We start from the raw sequence: 15,956 nt of genomic DNA on the forward strand, positions 1-15,956 counted from the left end.
CTACACTAAAGGTATGCTTGTATTTAAAAAAATTGTTATGTCTTGTGCCCCCACCCCCTCGCGCCCACATAAAGATACTGTTGAAGTGTTCCCTCGCAATTTACAGACTGTGCTCTCCCCCCCCCCCTCCCCCCGTCAACTCTACATCGTATGATATGGTATAGGGATTAACGTGCACATTCAGTGCAAGCTGTTTTAGCGCACGCCTGTCATGGACACAGGAAGGAAGGAATTTTTTTTATTTAACGACGAACTCAACACATTTTATTTACGGTTATATGGCGTCAGACATATGATTAAGGACCAGACAGATATTGAGAGAGGAAACCGCTGTCGCCACTTCATGGGCTACTCTTTTTCGATTAGCAGCAAGGGATATTTTATATGCACCATCCCACATACAGGATAGCACATATCCACGGCCTTTAATATACCAGTCATGGTGCACTGGCCACAACGAGAAATAGCCCGATGGGCCCACCGACGATCCCAGACCGACCGCCCATCAAGTGAGAGCTTTAATTACCACTGGGCTACGTCCCCTCCTCGGTCGGCTCCTACGTCCAGGACAGGAAAGGTTGGGGTGGGTGGTAGAAGGGACCGTTGCCCTGGCAGGTGCAAGAGAGCACCAGCAGCCCGACTGGGCCTAATTCGTAACCTTGCTTTCCTTTACAATTTAGATGTATTTTCATACCAGGCATTAATGTTTAAACAAGAAAGTATCTTAATAGAACATTTTCCTTAGATATACCTTGCTAAATATGGAGTGGGGTTTTTTGTTGTTTTTTTTGGTTGGATTCCCCACCCCAAACCCTCCGCTTTTTTTTTTTTTTGCAAAATAAAACAATTTGGATAATTATGCGATTTGTTTTAATGAGGGGCCAAATTCACAAAATGATTTTTGTTTTGGGTTTAGCGCTTAGCCTTTAGCTGAAGCAAAACAAATTCAGGCAAAATTATAAAACTTGAGACAGTAAGGTCATGACAACGCCATACAAATTGTATGTGTGTGACGTCGTTAGATTGCAGACGCCATATAACCGAAAATAAAATGTGTTGAGTGTGTCGTTAAATAAAACATTTCCTTCGTTAGAGATTGAGTCTGGACTTTTTCTTACACACCCGTTGGTGAGAACACCATGCGTTATTTTTTTTTATAACACATAGTTGTTTACACACGTGTGTGTGTTAACAATTTCAAGACATACGACTGGCTGCTCCTAGGTGATGACCAGGTCCCCAATGCCATACATCCAATAAAATAAAATAAAAAACCGGCACGGTGGAAATCGATTACACCGTGACGTTTAGTTAACCTGGCAATCATGTGTCTGTGACGCAAAGTGCAAAGTGCTCATAGTGATTTTTGTCCTCTTTAGTGCATTTCCATCCCGTCAAAGTGACCATATTATGATAGAAAATTTTCTGCATTTTTCGTTTACAAAAGTGTTGAAAAGTCACGCATCTAATGGTTTCTTTGATCTTGCTGATTGTTAACAAAAATTAATGATAGGTAGTACAGTCAAATATTAATCATGTTAGTTTTAACTGTGGAGCATAAAAAGGATACCGGTACTTTTAGTTTCCGGAAAACATTGTTACCTAGTTAATATATTAATGAGCGATGTAATTGGTTGTTTTTCATACTGTAGTCAGTCAAGTGAGCCACAAACCTGCACACATTCCACCGGCCTCGGTGGCGCAGTGGTCAAGCCATCGGACTACAGGCTAGTAGGTACAAGGTTCGCAGCCCGGTACCGGCTCCAACCCAAAGCGAGCTCTTAAGGACTCAATTGGTAAGTGTAAGACCACTACATCCTCTTCTCTCTCACTAACCACTAACCCACTAACAACTAACCCACTGTCCTGGAAAGACAGCCCAGATAGCTGAGGTGTGTGCCTAGGACTGCGTATTTGAACCTTAATTGGATATAAGCACGAAAATAAGTTGAAATGAAATGAATGCCCAGTCCAGAACGTTGATTACGTTTATATTCTCGTTTAGTTTTACACTCAATTCTTTATTTAACTCAATTCTTTATTTAACTCAATTCTTTATTTAACTTTGAGCTGTTACAGCTCACCAGTTGCACAAGTACAATATAACATATACATGTACATATCAAGTGGAAGGTGTAACATCATTATTCCAACAGCGGAGGATGTAATAAATACAAAAATATATTCACAAAATACATTAAAGGACTCGCCCCTATATGTCATTTATAATGGCATCACGTTTTAAAAATACTTCACATAGATATTTTCCTAAATTACACAATTCTTCAGTATTATTGCTGTTTGGCAGCTGTAGTAATTTTACCATATTTGGGTGAACCATATAATATTTTTAACACACAAAACTCTTAAATCATTAGAGAAGGGGCAGCATAAAATAAAATGAAACTCATCTTCTACTTCACCCATTTGACACAACATACATATTATTTGAGACCTATAGGTGTTGTAATGGGAAGGAAGGAAATGTTTTATTTAACGATGCACTCAACACATTTTATTTACGGTTATAGGCCTATGGCGTCAGACATATGGTTAAGGACCACACATATATTGAGAGAGGAAACCAGCTGTCGCCACTTCATGGATTACTCTTTTTCGATTAGCAGCAAGGGATCTTTTATATGCACCATCCCATAGACAGGATAGCACATACCACGGCCTTTGATGTACCAGTCGTGGTACACTGGCTGGAGCGAGAAATATGCTATATAGCGTCCAACCTCAATTGCGAAACTATGTGAAGATAGTCTAAGCTGTGTTATATATATATTTTTATATACATATAAAACTGGGAATGGCTTCATGAGATATTTCTGTAATTATATCTCTTCTACTAGGTATTTATCAGGGGCGTAGCGTGATCTGGACCTGGGGGGGGGGGTAGAATATGAACCAAGAGGATCCTTTTCTATTATTTTTTGCACCACCAGAAACTCAAATGTATAAACCTGTATGTTTTAGTTCTAAAAGCGGACCATTTGCTTCAGCGGGGGGATTCGTCCGAACCCCCCCCCCCCCCCCCCCCCCCCCAAGTCTACGCCCCTGTTTATAGAGATATGAACATTTAGTAGATATCTGTAGTATACTGCAAGATCGTGTTTACCTTGATAAAAAATTCTCTGCCATATCATTTCTGTCCCGGATCAGGACCTGACTATCCAGAGACGGGACCCGGGACGGAAATGCTCGAAACCTTCATGGTATATGAGCATGACAAAATTATCCGCTCCGCTCCGCCTTATCGATAAATAATAATCCATATTTGTTACTGAATCCTGGTATAACCATACCTCATACAACCCTAAAGAAGATGACAATTAATTGTTTAATACTAGTTGCCCAGTTATTTTGTTTTACACACTCGGACTTAGTTGAAGATACACATTCACCGTCATCCCAACGAGACAGGGCGGGTCCAGTTGTTAATTGGAATATCGCTCCGTCAAGGTGGCCGACTAATTCAATAGGTAACAAAACAAGTGTTATTTAGAGAGGCGACATTAACAAAGTGAGTTTGTGTATTTTGAGCGAGTTGCGCCAAAGCGCTTAAAACCAAACAAGAATATTGTAGTCCTACGATCACTATTTCGATATACTTTTATACGCGACATCGTTGTTAGAAATGACAAATTCAACAATAGACACGTTTTCATATAATTCGACTAATATTCAGTATTTACAAATTCATATTGACATTAGTTCTTAATTCTATTTTAGTGTTCGCTGTAAATAATTCAAATAAATTATATTTGCAATCTATTTCTTATATAATTTGGAATCAACTTAAAAGATAGTAACCCACTAATAAGACCACCTCGCTAATAACAACATATTTATTGTCCCATTGGTGGTCTTAATAGCGGGGTTTCACTGGTAGTTCTATCGATCTATCTAAGTGCTTAAGGGGTGACCATGCAAATAACTTTGTAAAATATGTATCAAAACAATTAGGATGACAAAACTTAATAGATTCGACAATATAATTATATATGTTAACAATATTGAAATCTTATGTGTGTTAATGTCTCACATAACAAGTTTTCCGTAACATTACAAGACATAATTCGCACAATTTCATTTTTAAGCAGACATTTGACAATGTTTTGTAAAGTTTGTTTTGTTTAACGACACCACTAGAGCACATTGATAAATTAATCATCGGTTACTGAATGTCAAACATTTGGTAATTCTGACTCGTAGTCAATAGAGGAAACTCGCTATATTTTCTTAATGCAGGAAGGGATCTTTTATATGCACTTTCCCACAGACAAAAAACACATACCACGGCCTTTGACCAGTTGTGGTGCACTGTTGGAACGAGACAAACCCAATCAGTTGAACGAATCTACTGAGGTGGTTCGATCCTGCAACGGAAGCACCTCAAGCCAGCGCTCAACTGACTGAGCTAAATCTTGCCCCTTGATAAAGTTTAGCTTCACAACCACAAATATTCTTTTAGGAGGATCTTATTGCAGCAGAAAGTTATTTTGACATTCAGTTAATATTTACATCCTATGTATAAACTTTTCTTGGAAGTGTTTCTGTGTAACGACCCCTTTTCCCTAAAATCAATATTTCAAAAGAACTGTTAACATGACATCTAAATAAAAACATTATAAAATATTTATTAAGATGGACATGGCAAAACTAAGGGTAGATGAAGTTGGTTGGATATACATCTGAGAAACAGAAGCGATAGTGTCATCATTTGAAGGTTAGTGTCTCACAACACCTTTTTCTTTACATTAGGTAATGTAATTTTCGTCATTTTACAGCCGTAATTCCTGTTGAAGTTTGGGTGTACACTTTTTCGGGGCTTTACTGTACGCGAATGTTTGAACATTATTTAGGTCTTCCATATATAAAGTATTTGCAAAGCTATTTGGTGATGAAGTTATTAATATGAGCATTCATAGGGTTTTTCAAAAATTATTTTGATACAAATGTTATTATTTTCTAATATAAACTCAGTAAAGGTTTCTGTCAACTTAAAATCTACTATGATCACATATGTATTGTTATCTGCAGGTGGTAATAACGATTATTGTTTAAAATCCTATCAAAACAATAAATCAGTTGAAAATGCATACATTCCCCTGATTGCTTTTTAAGCAAACATGATAAAGATGGATGCATATTTTTTGGATATCAAAATTCTGTCCTGCCTTTCCACCAGTCTTCATTACGACCTGGTTGTCACAGTCTTCAAATATGAACATTACAACAGTCTACAAGATGCTATATAGAGTCTTCTTCTGTTTCTATTTTCCAGCCTATATCAACGCCACTTGACGTCACTTGGTCATACTCTAAATTGTAATCTGATTTTGTCATGGGATGTCTTGTTATATATAGTCGTTCACCCTCGAAGGTTAGATGATATTGGTTTCCATCAAGTCAAAGGCAGTATCCACTAAAACTGCCATTGCAGTACAATGAAAATGCATTTAACCAAGTGTGAACGAGGCTTACTACCAATACTATGAAATATATTCACAATTCCTTGAAACTTTTGGCCTTGTAAACTCTTTGTGATGACACGTTGATGTTCTGCTGTATCTTTTCAGCAGCAGAATTTAGTCTTAACCATTGTTCACTTTAACGTACAGGTTTTTAGGAATGCATCCACAAATATTGTTGCCACACATCCAATCTGAAGGCTTCATATATATCAGGGTGCTCATATGGAAGATAGGCAATGTGCTTAATAAGCTGGTGTGTATGTGTCATAATACAGAATTAGAATTGTTTTATTTAGCGACGCACTCAACACATTTTATTTACGGTTATATGGCGTCGGACATATGGTTAAGGACCACACATATATTGTGAGAGAGAGAGAGAGAGAGAGAGAGAGAGAGAGAGAGAGAGAGAGAGAGAGAGAGAGAGAGAGAGAGAGAGAGAGAGAGAGAGAGAGAGAGAGAGAGAGAGAGAAAACCCGCTATCGCCACTTCATGGGCTACTCTTTACGATTAGCAGCAAGGGATCTTTTATATGCACCATCCCACACAAGATAGTACATACCACGGCCTTTGTTATACCAGTTGTGGAGCACTGGCTGGGACGAGAAATAGCGTAATGGGTTCACCGACGGGGATCGATCCTAGGTGTCATAATACAGAGCTCTTGTCAAAGCACAGCACCATGGAATCACTTAAAGTGTAATTCCCACATGAGATGCCCGTAGAAGGCTAAGCAATGCATCTGTGTATCTGTGAGGCATCAACAATGCTGAAAACTCTTCATTTCTGTGGAACAGACATTTGAATATTTTTTTACAGAGATTCTTTAACTACTAAAACTTATCACAATGTTAGGCTGTCAAATATTTGTTGGCACAAGTCTTCAACCATGCTTGGTTTTTTCTTTGGTTGGCATTTTGCCCAAATTGACCTGGCTAGCCCCATAATACCTTTAGAGCTTCATAATATACTTGTACATGATTGTACATCTTGACTTCAAGGAAACAACTAACTACGTCTTCAGCAATAATCCCATTCCTATATACAAACCTTGAAATCACCTTCATGATGTCTACATCGATCGCATTATATATCAACGGCACTTGATGTCACCGGGTCATATTCTACATTACAATCTGGTTGGTTGCATGCTGTGTATGTTTTATCAAACAGTCCTGCATAGTTACACTTGGTGTCTTTCTTCTTCTTCTTCTTCTTCTTCTTCTGCGATCCCGGCCAAGTGGTGTCTTTCGATTCTGCCCTTGTGTGCACAGGACAAAAACATACAGCCTTGAAATCACCTTCGTCATCATCTGCATCATTAAGAATGATTCCATTCTTATGATAATAATGACATAGCCGTCGTTATATCTTTGCAAACTGTTTGATACATTAGTACGGCAATGGTTTGTAAAAGTAGTTTTATTCTGATATGCTCTGGTTCAAAATTCGAAATACAATCGTCGGCTCTGGACAAGATGTATTGATAGTAGGCAGGTATCTTTGAGATGGTGCATAGTAGATTTTTAAAATTATTATTAGTGTTTGTCTGCCTTGCTAATCTCCAATTTTCGAGTTCCCTGACAACAAATGTTTCACATAGTTATCACTAATGCGCACATTACGGAAAGAAACACGTCAGCAACTACGTAATTAACCGGAGCATTATTGAAAAGGGGTGCTGTCGGGTGTTTTCACGTAATGTGTCAGTGTGTATTAGTGATTAATATGTGACTGGTTTTTTTAATCAAGGAACTAAAAAATGATCGATGTAAAGGTATTTGACGTCAAACTTAGGATTGCTGTTGTATTAGAGCGGGAATCTTTGACTACCGTTTGATAGACAGCGATTGCGCAGAATTTATATAGATTGGTCTCTGACGGTAAGAGATTCCGTTCTAACCAATGGTCCACAACTGGTTCATCAAAGGCCATGGTATGTGCTGTCCTATCTATGGGGAAAGTGCATATAAAAGACCCCTTGCTGCTTATCGGAAAGAGTAACCTGTGGCGTCAGCGGGTTTCCTCTAAAGAATATGTCAGAATGACCATATGTTTGACATCCAATAGCCAATGATAAGATAAAAAAAATCAATGTGCTCTAGAGGCGTCGTTAAATAAAACAAACTTTATTGACGATAAGAGAGTGTTGGTAACTGTCCAAGTGTCCGTCTAGCTCTCTTACCGTCAGAGTACTCGGGCTAACTACTGTGCTTTTCAGTTGCAATGTTTTCTACAATTGTTGAGTGAATATATCAACAGAGGTAAGTGTTTGTTTATGAGGACCGTTGAAGTCGGAGATGGGGTGCGTAGACTTTGGCGTAGCAAAAGTTTTGTATTGAGAAGCCTACCCGCTCCAAAATTCGAACAGCCCTGAAAAATTCTGTGTTTAGCAGATAAACAAAGTGCATTCATTATTTTAGTGGGGAACACGTTTACAATGGTCAGCTTGATATTTCTGTGGAAGATTACCATATAGATTATATGTTAACTAACATTGTTAATGTACTCCTAAAATTATGTTAGTTGATGCCCCTTTTAAACAATGCACCCTAAAACAACCCTGAATCTACCCTTGCCTGTTATGACAATACACAAAATTCAATATTACTATCACCCACCCTTCCCCATTGTGAACCCTGTTCGTTTTGACACTGGGTCCTTCACTGTTACCCTTCCCCAAGCGACTCGCATAAAACATCACGACTAAAAACGTTTCTGGTGTGTTATAATTTCTTAAAATTGCAATGGAATGAATGAATGTTTAACGACACCCCAGCACGAAAAATACATCGGCTATTGGGTGTCACACTATGGTAATGTAAACAAATAAGGTGATGATCAACATCAATATATAAATTCAAGATTTAAATAAAAACAGTGTAAAGAACTGTGCAAAAATACAAATATCACAGATAGATACGGACTTTTACTCAAAATTTCAATTTGTGTTGTATTGGCCATTCTCAAAGAGAATGTTACACCCCTGCACCACGATGAGGTTACAGCACGCGCAGGGGTAAAATTGCAATGTCGTGTGTATGTTACGAATTTGGAATAAATCGTCTAGTTTAATGTTCTTTTCACGACACCCCATTGTTCCTGTATATGGCATATTGTAAACGACAGTAGAACAAGGGAGCTAACTATCCTTACTACCCACATAGTTTACCATAGTTATATATCGTATAGTCCGAAGGGACGTAGAATGTGTTGTTTTTCTGTTTCCGAACCTTGTTTTTACATAGCCTATATGTAGTTGGCATTCAAAACTTGTGGCACCATGTTTCAAACGTTTCTCAACCGAAATAGTGCAACAAATGGACACGGAAACCAAAAATGTATAACCTACCCTACGCACTAAATCCCGATTGAAGTACTTGTGTTATTATTAACAAAATAAATCTTCCAACTACAACCGTCAAAAGTCCCCGGCCATTTTAAATATGCTACATAGAGGGAAGCAACTCGCCGTGCACTTTCAGAAAAGTATTGACATAACGTGCCACGTGCACTATATATCGTATTATTTGATGCTACCTTTATGGAAAACGCAGACGCGTGTGTAATTATGCCGGAGGGGCTAGACAGCGGTAGTGAAATTTTTAACAAGGTTCGGGCCATGCATGTTCTTCCGGACAGTATATACATCTAGGCCTATATGTATATTTTAAAAAAAGAAGATGAAAACGGTCATCGGACCACCATATATTATGACTATACATGGGCGGATCCAAGGGGGGGGGGGGGAGAGACCAGGGGGACGCGTCCCCCCGAAAAAAATTGTTCAAGTGCCCTCAAAATGTCCAAGTGCCCTTTTTGTTTGTAGAATTTTTTTTTTTTTTAAGTAAACAATAATTATATTGTAGATAAATGAAATCAAGATTTTCGTGTACATGCGCAAGCTTGCAGATATGTGTCTGTGTTATTGAGTCTCAATGGGGCCCCATTGAGGTTCTAACGCGAGTGACGCCAATTTACTTCATTATTGCTAGTATATTATGACGTAGAACTGTAGGAATTCATATTAATTGTAAATATCAAAACTTGTAGTAAGGTGCCCTTTTGACGAGTCAATGTGCCCTTCTTTTTTGGTCCCCCCCCCCCTAAAAATATTTCCTGGATCCGCCCATGACTATATTATCTCGTCAACTTAATATTTGTTCAGGGATCTCTGTGGTTATTTCGGTCTCACTCCATTCTTGTGTTCTAGGTGTTACACCCACTGACGTCAACGGCAAAGATGGAAACAAAAGAGAGACATAGGAGGGAAGGAAACATGCAGATCAATCTTCCAATTCATAACAGAAACAGGTACAACCATGGATTATGCGTGCGTGTACGTGTGTGCCTTCATAGTGTATTGAGATCGTAGATAAAGTGTTTAGCAGCAACAAGGGAGGAAATAAGGTTACGGTGGGAGTTCAGGAGCCAATCATTCAGAATGCCTAAGAGGGTAGGATGAGTCACCAATACGATCAAATAGTGGATTAACAAATTACTCTGGAAGAGATTCTCTCTTCAGCTAGCGTGGAAAGAAGACATGTTTTTTTTACCCTGGACGAAGAATTTGTAATGTCTCAAAACTCTGGTACCACATGCAGACCCAATGTTGACGTCCTTCATTTGAACGTGTTTCTAGTATAACATCTGTCTCTTAGAGAGTGCGAACCTTTCCTATGTAAATCATCACAGGAGTTTTGTGATCCAATGATGACAATGTAAAAAGCGGACAGCTTACCACAAACTGACTCAAAAACCCTCCTGTCAATTCTCAAATTATTATTAATGATAATCCACCATGCTGGTTTTCTATTTGGACACTTTTGAGATTGAGAATGTAAATGAATACAAATATTTGGGGATATGATTCGAAAAAACAATAAATTCAATTTATGCAAAAGAAATTTAGCACAACAGGCTCGCAAAGTCATGTTTTATATCTTAAATAAATCAAATGAATATTGTTTGTAAAGTGAATATCGTTTAAAATTATTTGATGTTATTGTTGTTTCTATATTACTCTATGGTTGTGAAATCTGGGTATTTTAAAATATTAATATTTTACAAAGTGTTCATATCCAGTTTTTACGATATTTACAAAATGCAAGAAAAAGCACCCCGGTATGAAGAATTTGGAAGCAGCCATTATTGCTTATAATATCCATGCGTATTGTGTGTTTGGGTCTGTCTTCTGACAGATAAATGTTCCCAGATATCAGTACAGATCTATAAATTATTATTTCATAACTAAATACAATGTGGAACAAACCATAAATGGATTACCAGTGTTAAAGGTATATTTGTTTAGCTTGAGCTAAATAAATTTGGGCACATACAAATGCTTAGCTCAGTAACATCGTTAACGACATTATTCAAACAAAGACTCAGACCATTGGGGTTTTTTTGTTTTGTTTTTTTGTTTTTTTGTTTTTTACAGAATTAGCAAAGCGAGACTTCAAAACCCAATAAAGGTTCAACTTACAGAATATGTAAAGAGAAGTTATTGTATATCTCAATATACTTGATAAAACTATGTGTTATACATTTCGTATAGCTAGAAAGATGGACCAATATTTTATATGAAAACAAAAGATGTATTTATTGTACTACTCCGGGGCGGGACGTAGCCCAGTGGTAAAACGCTCGCTCGGTACGCGGTCGGTCTGGGATCGATCCCTGTCGGTGGGCCCATTGGGCTATTTGTCGTTCCAGCCAGTGCACCACGACTGGTATACCAAAGGCCGTGGTATGTACTACCCTGTCTGTGGGATGGTGCATATAAAAGAACGCTTGCTGCTAATCGAAAAGTAGCCCATAAAGTAGCAACAGCGGGTTTTCTCTCTTAATATCTTTGTGGTCCTTAACCATATGTCTGACGTCATATAATCGTAAATAAAATGTGTTGAGTGCGTCGTTAGATAAACATCTCTTTCTTTTTTCTTTCTATTGTACTACTGATGACGTTGGTGATGAATTTCACTACTGATGACGTTGGTGATGAATTTCACTACTTATTTATAATATTATGTCCAAATGTAAAAATATTTAAGCAGCTTTTTAATTGTAAAAATATTGACACCCTTAGAGAGTTGTGTAGATTTTTAACTATTATCAACAAACATTTCTGTTCCTTTTTAGACTTCCATTATTTAAAGTTTATAAATAGTTTTTCAAACCCTGTCATCTTGATTGTGTTATATTATATTATATTATATTATATTATATATTATAATATATGTGTATATAATTATATATATGTGTATATATGTGTGTGTGTGTATATATATATATATATATATATATATATATATATATATATATATATTTCCTCAAATGAAATCAAACAATGGCCCGAAGCATAATAAAGTTCTGTTCTGTTTTGTTCTGATTCCTACATATTCCCTTCTTCAGTTGGTCCAATCGTAAGTGCAGCACATACTTTCTGAGACTTATGTTTCTTTGGAATTTCCATTTTTCCATCTTATCGTCTACACAAAAATTAAAACTTTATCACCCTTTTTGTTTTTTTAATAAAATACTCACCTTTTATTAATTTCGCATTTACTTACTCATGAGCAAATTTACACATGGGACTAAATTTTGATCATGCGTTTGGAGCTTTAGATGTAGCCCTAATCTTTTTAAAAGTGTCTTTAGCCTTATTCTTCCCTTTGGATGAAAATGGCTGAATTTCTAAGAGGCTACCAATATGCTACTATTTCTTGGCTTTATTTATGCTTGTTTTTTCTCAATGTTTTGTTGTTATTCTTTTTGTGAATGATTTCAGAAATGTTGAGTACTTTTGTGCACCATTGAATGTGAAATGAAACTGGAATTCTGATTGGTTTGATGTACGTTTCAAAATCTTTTTTTAACTTCAGCTACACGGTTGAAATGTAACTTTGTTTACATAACGCCCATTCTTCCAAACATTCAGCTTTATAGTATACATTTTGTTTCTACTTATGACCCTCAATGCACCTTTTAAAAAGTCAAAACAACTCACGAATAACACTTTTCATAACAAATCGTAACATACATTGTCATCCGACTTATTTGTGACCAACAAGAGTTACTGAAAAAGACTAGAATGGGTGACAACTTGCAGGGCCGGATTTAGACCTTGGAGGGGGGGGGGGGGGGGACTCAGGTTCGGGGGCCCTCAACATAGAAATTAAATTACATGACAAATAAAAAAATGAACTAATTTTATAATTATTACATTTTTTAATAAAGGATGTCCTTTGTCGGGGAGGGAGGGGGGGGGGGGAGGGCTCTGGCAAGGGGGCCCGGGGCAATTGCCCCTTTTGCCCCGTTATAAATCCGGCACTGACAACTTGTGATTCCTTAGTCCCTTATGAGATTATGAGATTTTCAGATATATGGCACGAATGATCATAAATGTTAAAACAAATGTCCTAGGCCCGTACCCGTCTGCCAGGGACGTATATGCCTAGCATATAATAAATCAAATTGCAGTAAAATAAAATCAGTGGACAATAATATAGGATCTTCTGCTAGCCAAAAAAGGCAATTGTAAATATTAATAGAATCTATCACCGTTGTGAGATATAGACAGGGCCGGATTTAGACCTTGGGGCCCCAGGGCAGGGGCTCGGAGCACTTCAGGTTCGGGGGCCCCACAACATAAAAATTAAATTACATGACAAATAATTTGTTTTACTAATTTTATAATTATTACATTTTTTTTTATAAAGGAAGTCCTTAGTCTGGTGGGCCCCTCTGGCAGGGGGACCCGGGGCAATTGCCCTCTTATAAATCCTACACTGGGCAGAGATAAGGCAATTTCAACCAGAGGGACAAAATGTAGGGGTTTTTTTTTGTGAGGGCCGAGGTTTACATATATGATCTACGTAGTTTCAAATAAAATTCGTAAGAACTTGTATATTTCAAACTGCCTTGGATACATCTATATATGGATAGAAACCAAATATAATTTCATTAAAATATAAATAGCGAGCGGATATCAAGTGTAAACATAATTTTGTTTAAAAGAAATAACACATATTTTGGCTGAATAATACTTTATATTGCTTAAAATTAAATATCCTTTTGAAGAATAACAATCCCTTGGCTTAACTAATTAGGTCTACACGTACTCGAGTGTACGTCTATATATTTTTTTATTATTATTGTCCGTTACGAGCCGTGTGGGTTCAGGGTGTAGTGGCTGGCAGAGGCTGGGGGAAAATCGGCTCGCTTGTAATTTCGTCGATTTCTTTCCCCGACTTATCTAGATCGTCTGTCCCATAATCCCGCTTGTCGGCGAAAGCTAGCAACAAGTTGTAGTTGCTGTTAAACTGAATCTCCCTGTAAAGCCAGACCATCATCCAGAACATTACCAAGTAAAGCACCGCTTCGATCATGTACGAGAAACCTGGGAAGAAGTACACACTCGCGCCGTATATATTCGTGAAGATAACCGATCCGAGCAGTTTGGAACCGGTTTCGCCACTTGCTAGCAAGGAAAATGTTTTGCCCAGTTCATCTTCTTGCACGTGCTTGCTCATTAGCGAACGGATAACAGACGATATCATCCCTGCCATTGATCCTATTACCACACTGGTGTACACCATCCACGACTCGGAACAAAACCCAGCCCAAATTGATCTCACAAGTTTGCAAAAGATTCCTATCGTCATGATCGTAATATCTGGAAGAGTGAACACGTTTGACAGCAGGGGTAAAAACAGGAGAAGACAAACGCCCATGACGGCATAATCCATCGAGAGTAAATAACCATACCATGATTCGGGCCAGAAGAGGGGGCTCCTTTGTACAAACAGCACCGTTACGTCGGCATCACCAACCTTGCACGTTTGATTAATAATTGAACAAATAAACAGAATAATGAGAATCATTCTCGAGTTCTCTTTCCTTTCCTTGCACAGAACCACCAGTGACTGCTTCATTCCGGAAAAGCTGAACAGAGTACAGCTAGAATCGGTGTCTTTTTCCCTCGTTTGTTCTGGGATGCTTTCCGGCATGCAGAACACAACAGCCAGCACAGACAACGCATGGAAGGCCGACACAACACAAAGGGTGATTTGAATGTTGGCAGCGTCCTGAATAGTACCGGACAGAAGAGAACCCACGAACAGACCCATAAAATTCATTGCCAAAAGCCGACCAAGCTTCTGCGTTCTTTGATCCGAGTCCGATATGTCCGAAGCATAACTGTTCACTGCCATGGTTATGACGGCGCTTTTCCCAAAGATGCCTTGAGTCGCAGCTCCTATCAGAATGAGAGGAAGGGCTAGTTCTTCATACTGCATGCTGATGAGGTACACGATCACGGCTAGAACACTTCCGATGCCGGGAACCATCATGGGGAATTTCCGACCGTTTCTGTCGCTCCACGCGCCGCAGAGAAGACCCAGCAGGACTGCCGGGATGCTTACGAGGATCCTGTAATACATGAGATATCTGGCGGCGTTGCTCTGGACGTCGTTCTGCACGCTGTAGAATCTGTGGGTGGAGTTGCACATCGACATGTTGTCGTGGAACATGTCCCGGCACACTGCCTGCACCAGATACGGTCGTATCGTCGCATCCAGCATCGACTCTCCAGTCTTGTAAAGAAACAAAACGATCTCGGCAATGTTGTTCATGATTAGTCTGAAGCAGAAACGTAAGAACATGATTTGTCCTTTGTAAACTTTTGATTAGTAATAACAATTTTTTTTTACCGATTTTTAGTTATACGTTGAAAGTCTACCAGTCTTCTTTTTTTTCTCTTTTTTTTTTTTTTTTTCCGTTTCTTAAAACATTTTAGTTCGTCTTTCAGTTCAAACAATTATGTGTTTGTCCTTACAATTTAATAAACGTGTTACACTGAGGGGGTTTTCAGTCTTTTCGCAGATAACCAGTTGGAGACGTTGTTCCAAGCTCATAATAATCTTTCTCTGAGATTCTCTCTGGCAGAAGCGATCAGAACTACATGCTGTCAAATCTATTCATATGTCATTGGCTTGATCACCGTAGGGTAAAGAATGTTCAATATCGATGTTCTCTCTGCTTCTGCACTGTGGTGCTGCGATGGTAACCAATCAGATCCTAAAATACGTTAGCGTGATATAGATTATCGACCCTTTCCCCATCGCGGACATGTGCTAACTTGGTGTCTGTTGAACCACTACATATTCGATTTTATCCAACCAATGCATAACTGTATGTTAATTCAAGTCGGATGAACATGCAACTGCATTATAATGGAATAATATACGTGTCTGAAGGCAGCAGCCGAAGGCTGAAAGAGATGGTGAATTATTAGACGATTTTTAAGATGGCTGTTTTCATTCGTTTACACCGGCCTCGGTGGTGTCGTAATTAAGCCTTCGGACATAAGGCTGGTAGGTACAGGGTTTGCAGCCCGGTACCAGCTCCCACCCGGAGCGAGTTTTAACGGGTAGGTGTAAGACCATTACACCCTCTTTTCTCTCACTAACC

General features: G+C 38.4%; 1 protein-coding gene and 1 long non-coding RNA gene across 2 annotated transcripts; one reads left to right on the forward strand and one right to left on the reverse strand.

The window, feature by feature from the left end:
• The first annotated feature begins 9,013 nt into the window (after window positions 1-9,013).
• Window positions 9,014-10,478, forward strand: LOC121392231. Its single transcript, XR_005960425.1, has 2 exons — window positions 9,014-9,096; window positions 9,697-10,478. It is a non-coding gene; the product is annotated as an uncharacterized LOC121392231 (long non-coding RNA).
• A 3,036-nt stretch (window positions 10,479-13,514) lies between these two features.
• Window positions 13,515-15,563, reverse strand: LOC121392239 (proton-coupled folate transporter-like). The gene has a single exon (XM_041523556.1). The coding sequence runs from the start codon at window positions 15,146-15,148 to the stop codon at window positions 13,664-13,666; it is 1,485 nt and encodes a 494-aa protein (XP_041379490.1). The 5' UTR covers window positions 15,149-15,563; the 3' UTR covers window positions 13,515-13,663.
• Window positions 15,564-15,956: the final 393 nt, after the last annotated feature.

The sequence above is a fragment of the Gigantopelta aegis genome, chromosome 3 (assembly GCF_016097555.1).
Source record: "Gigantopelta aegis isolate Gae_Host chromosome 3, Gae_host_genome, whole genome shotgun sequence".
Taxonomy (NCBI): Eukaryota; Metazoa; Mollusca; class Gastropoda; order Neomphalida; family Peltospiridae; genus Gigantopelta; species Gigantopelta aegis.

What these genes read in the sequence shown, in the direction of transcription:
- LOC121392239 (XM_041523556.1), bottom strand. Translation starts at nt 15,148, where the DNA reads ATGTTCTTACGTTTCTGCTTCAGACTAATCATGAACAACATTGCCGAG.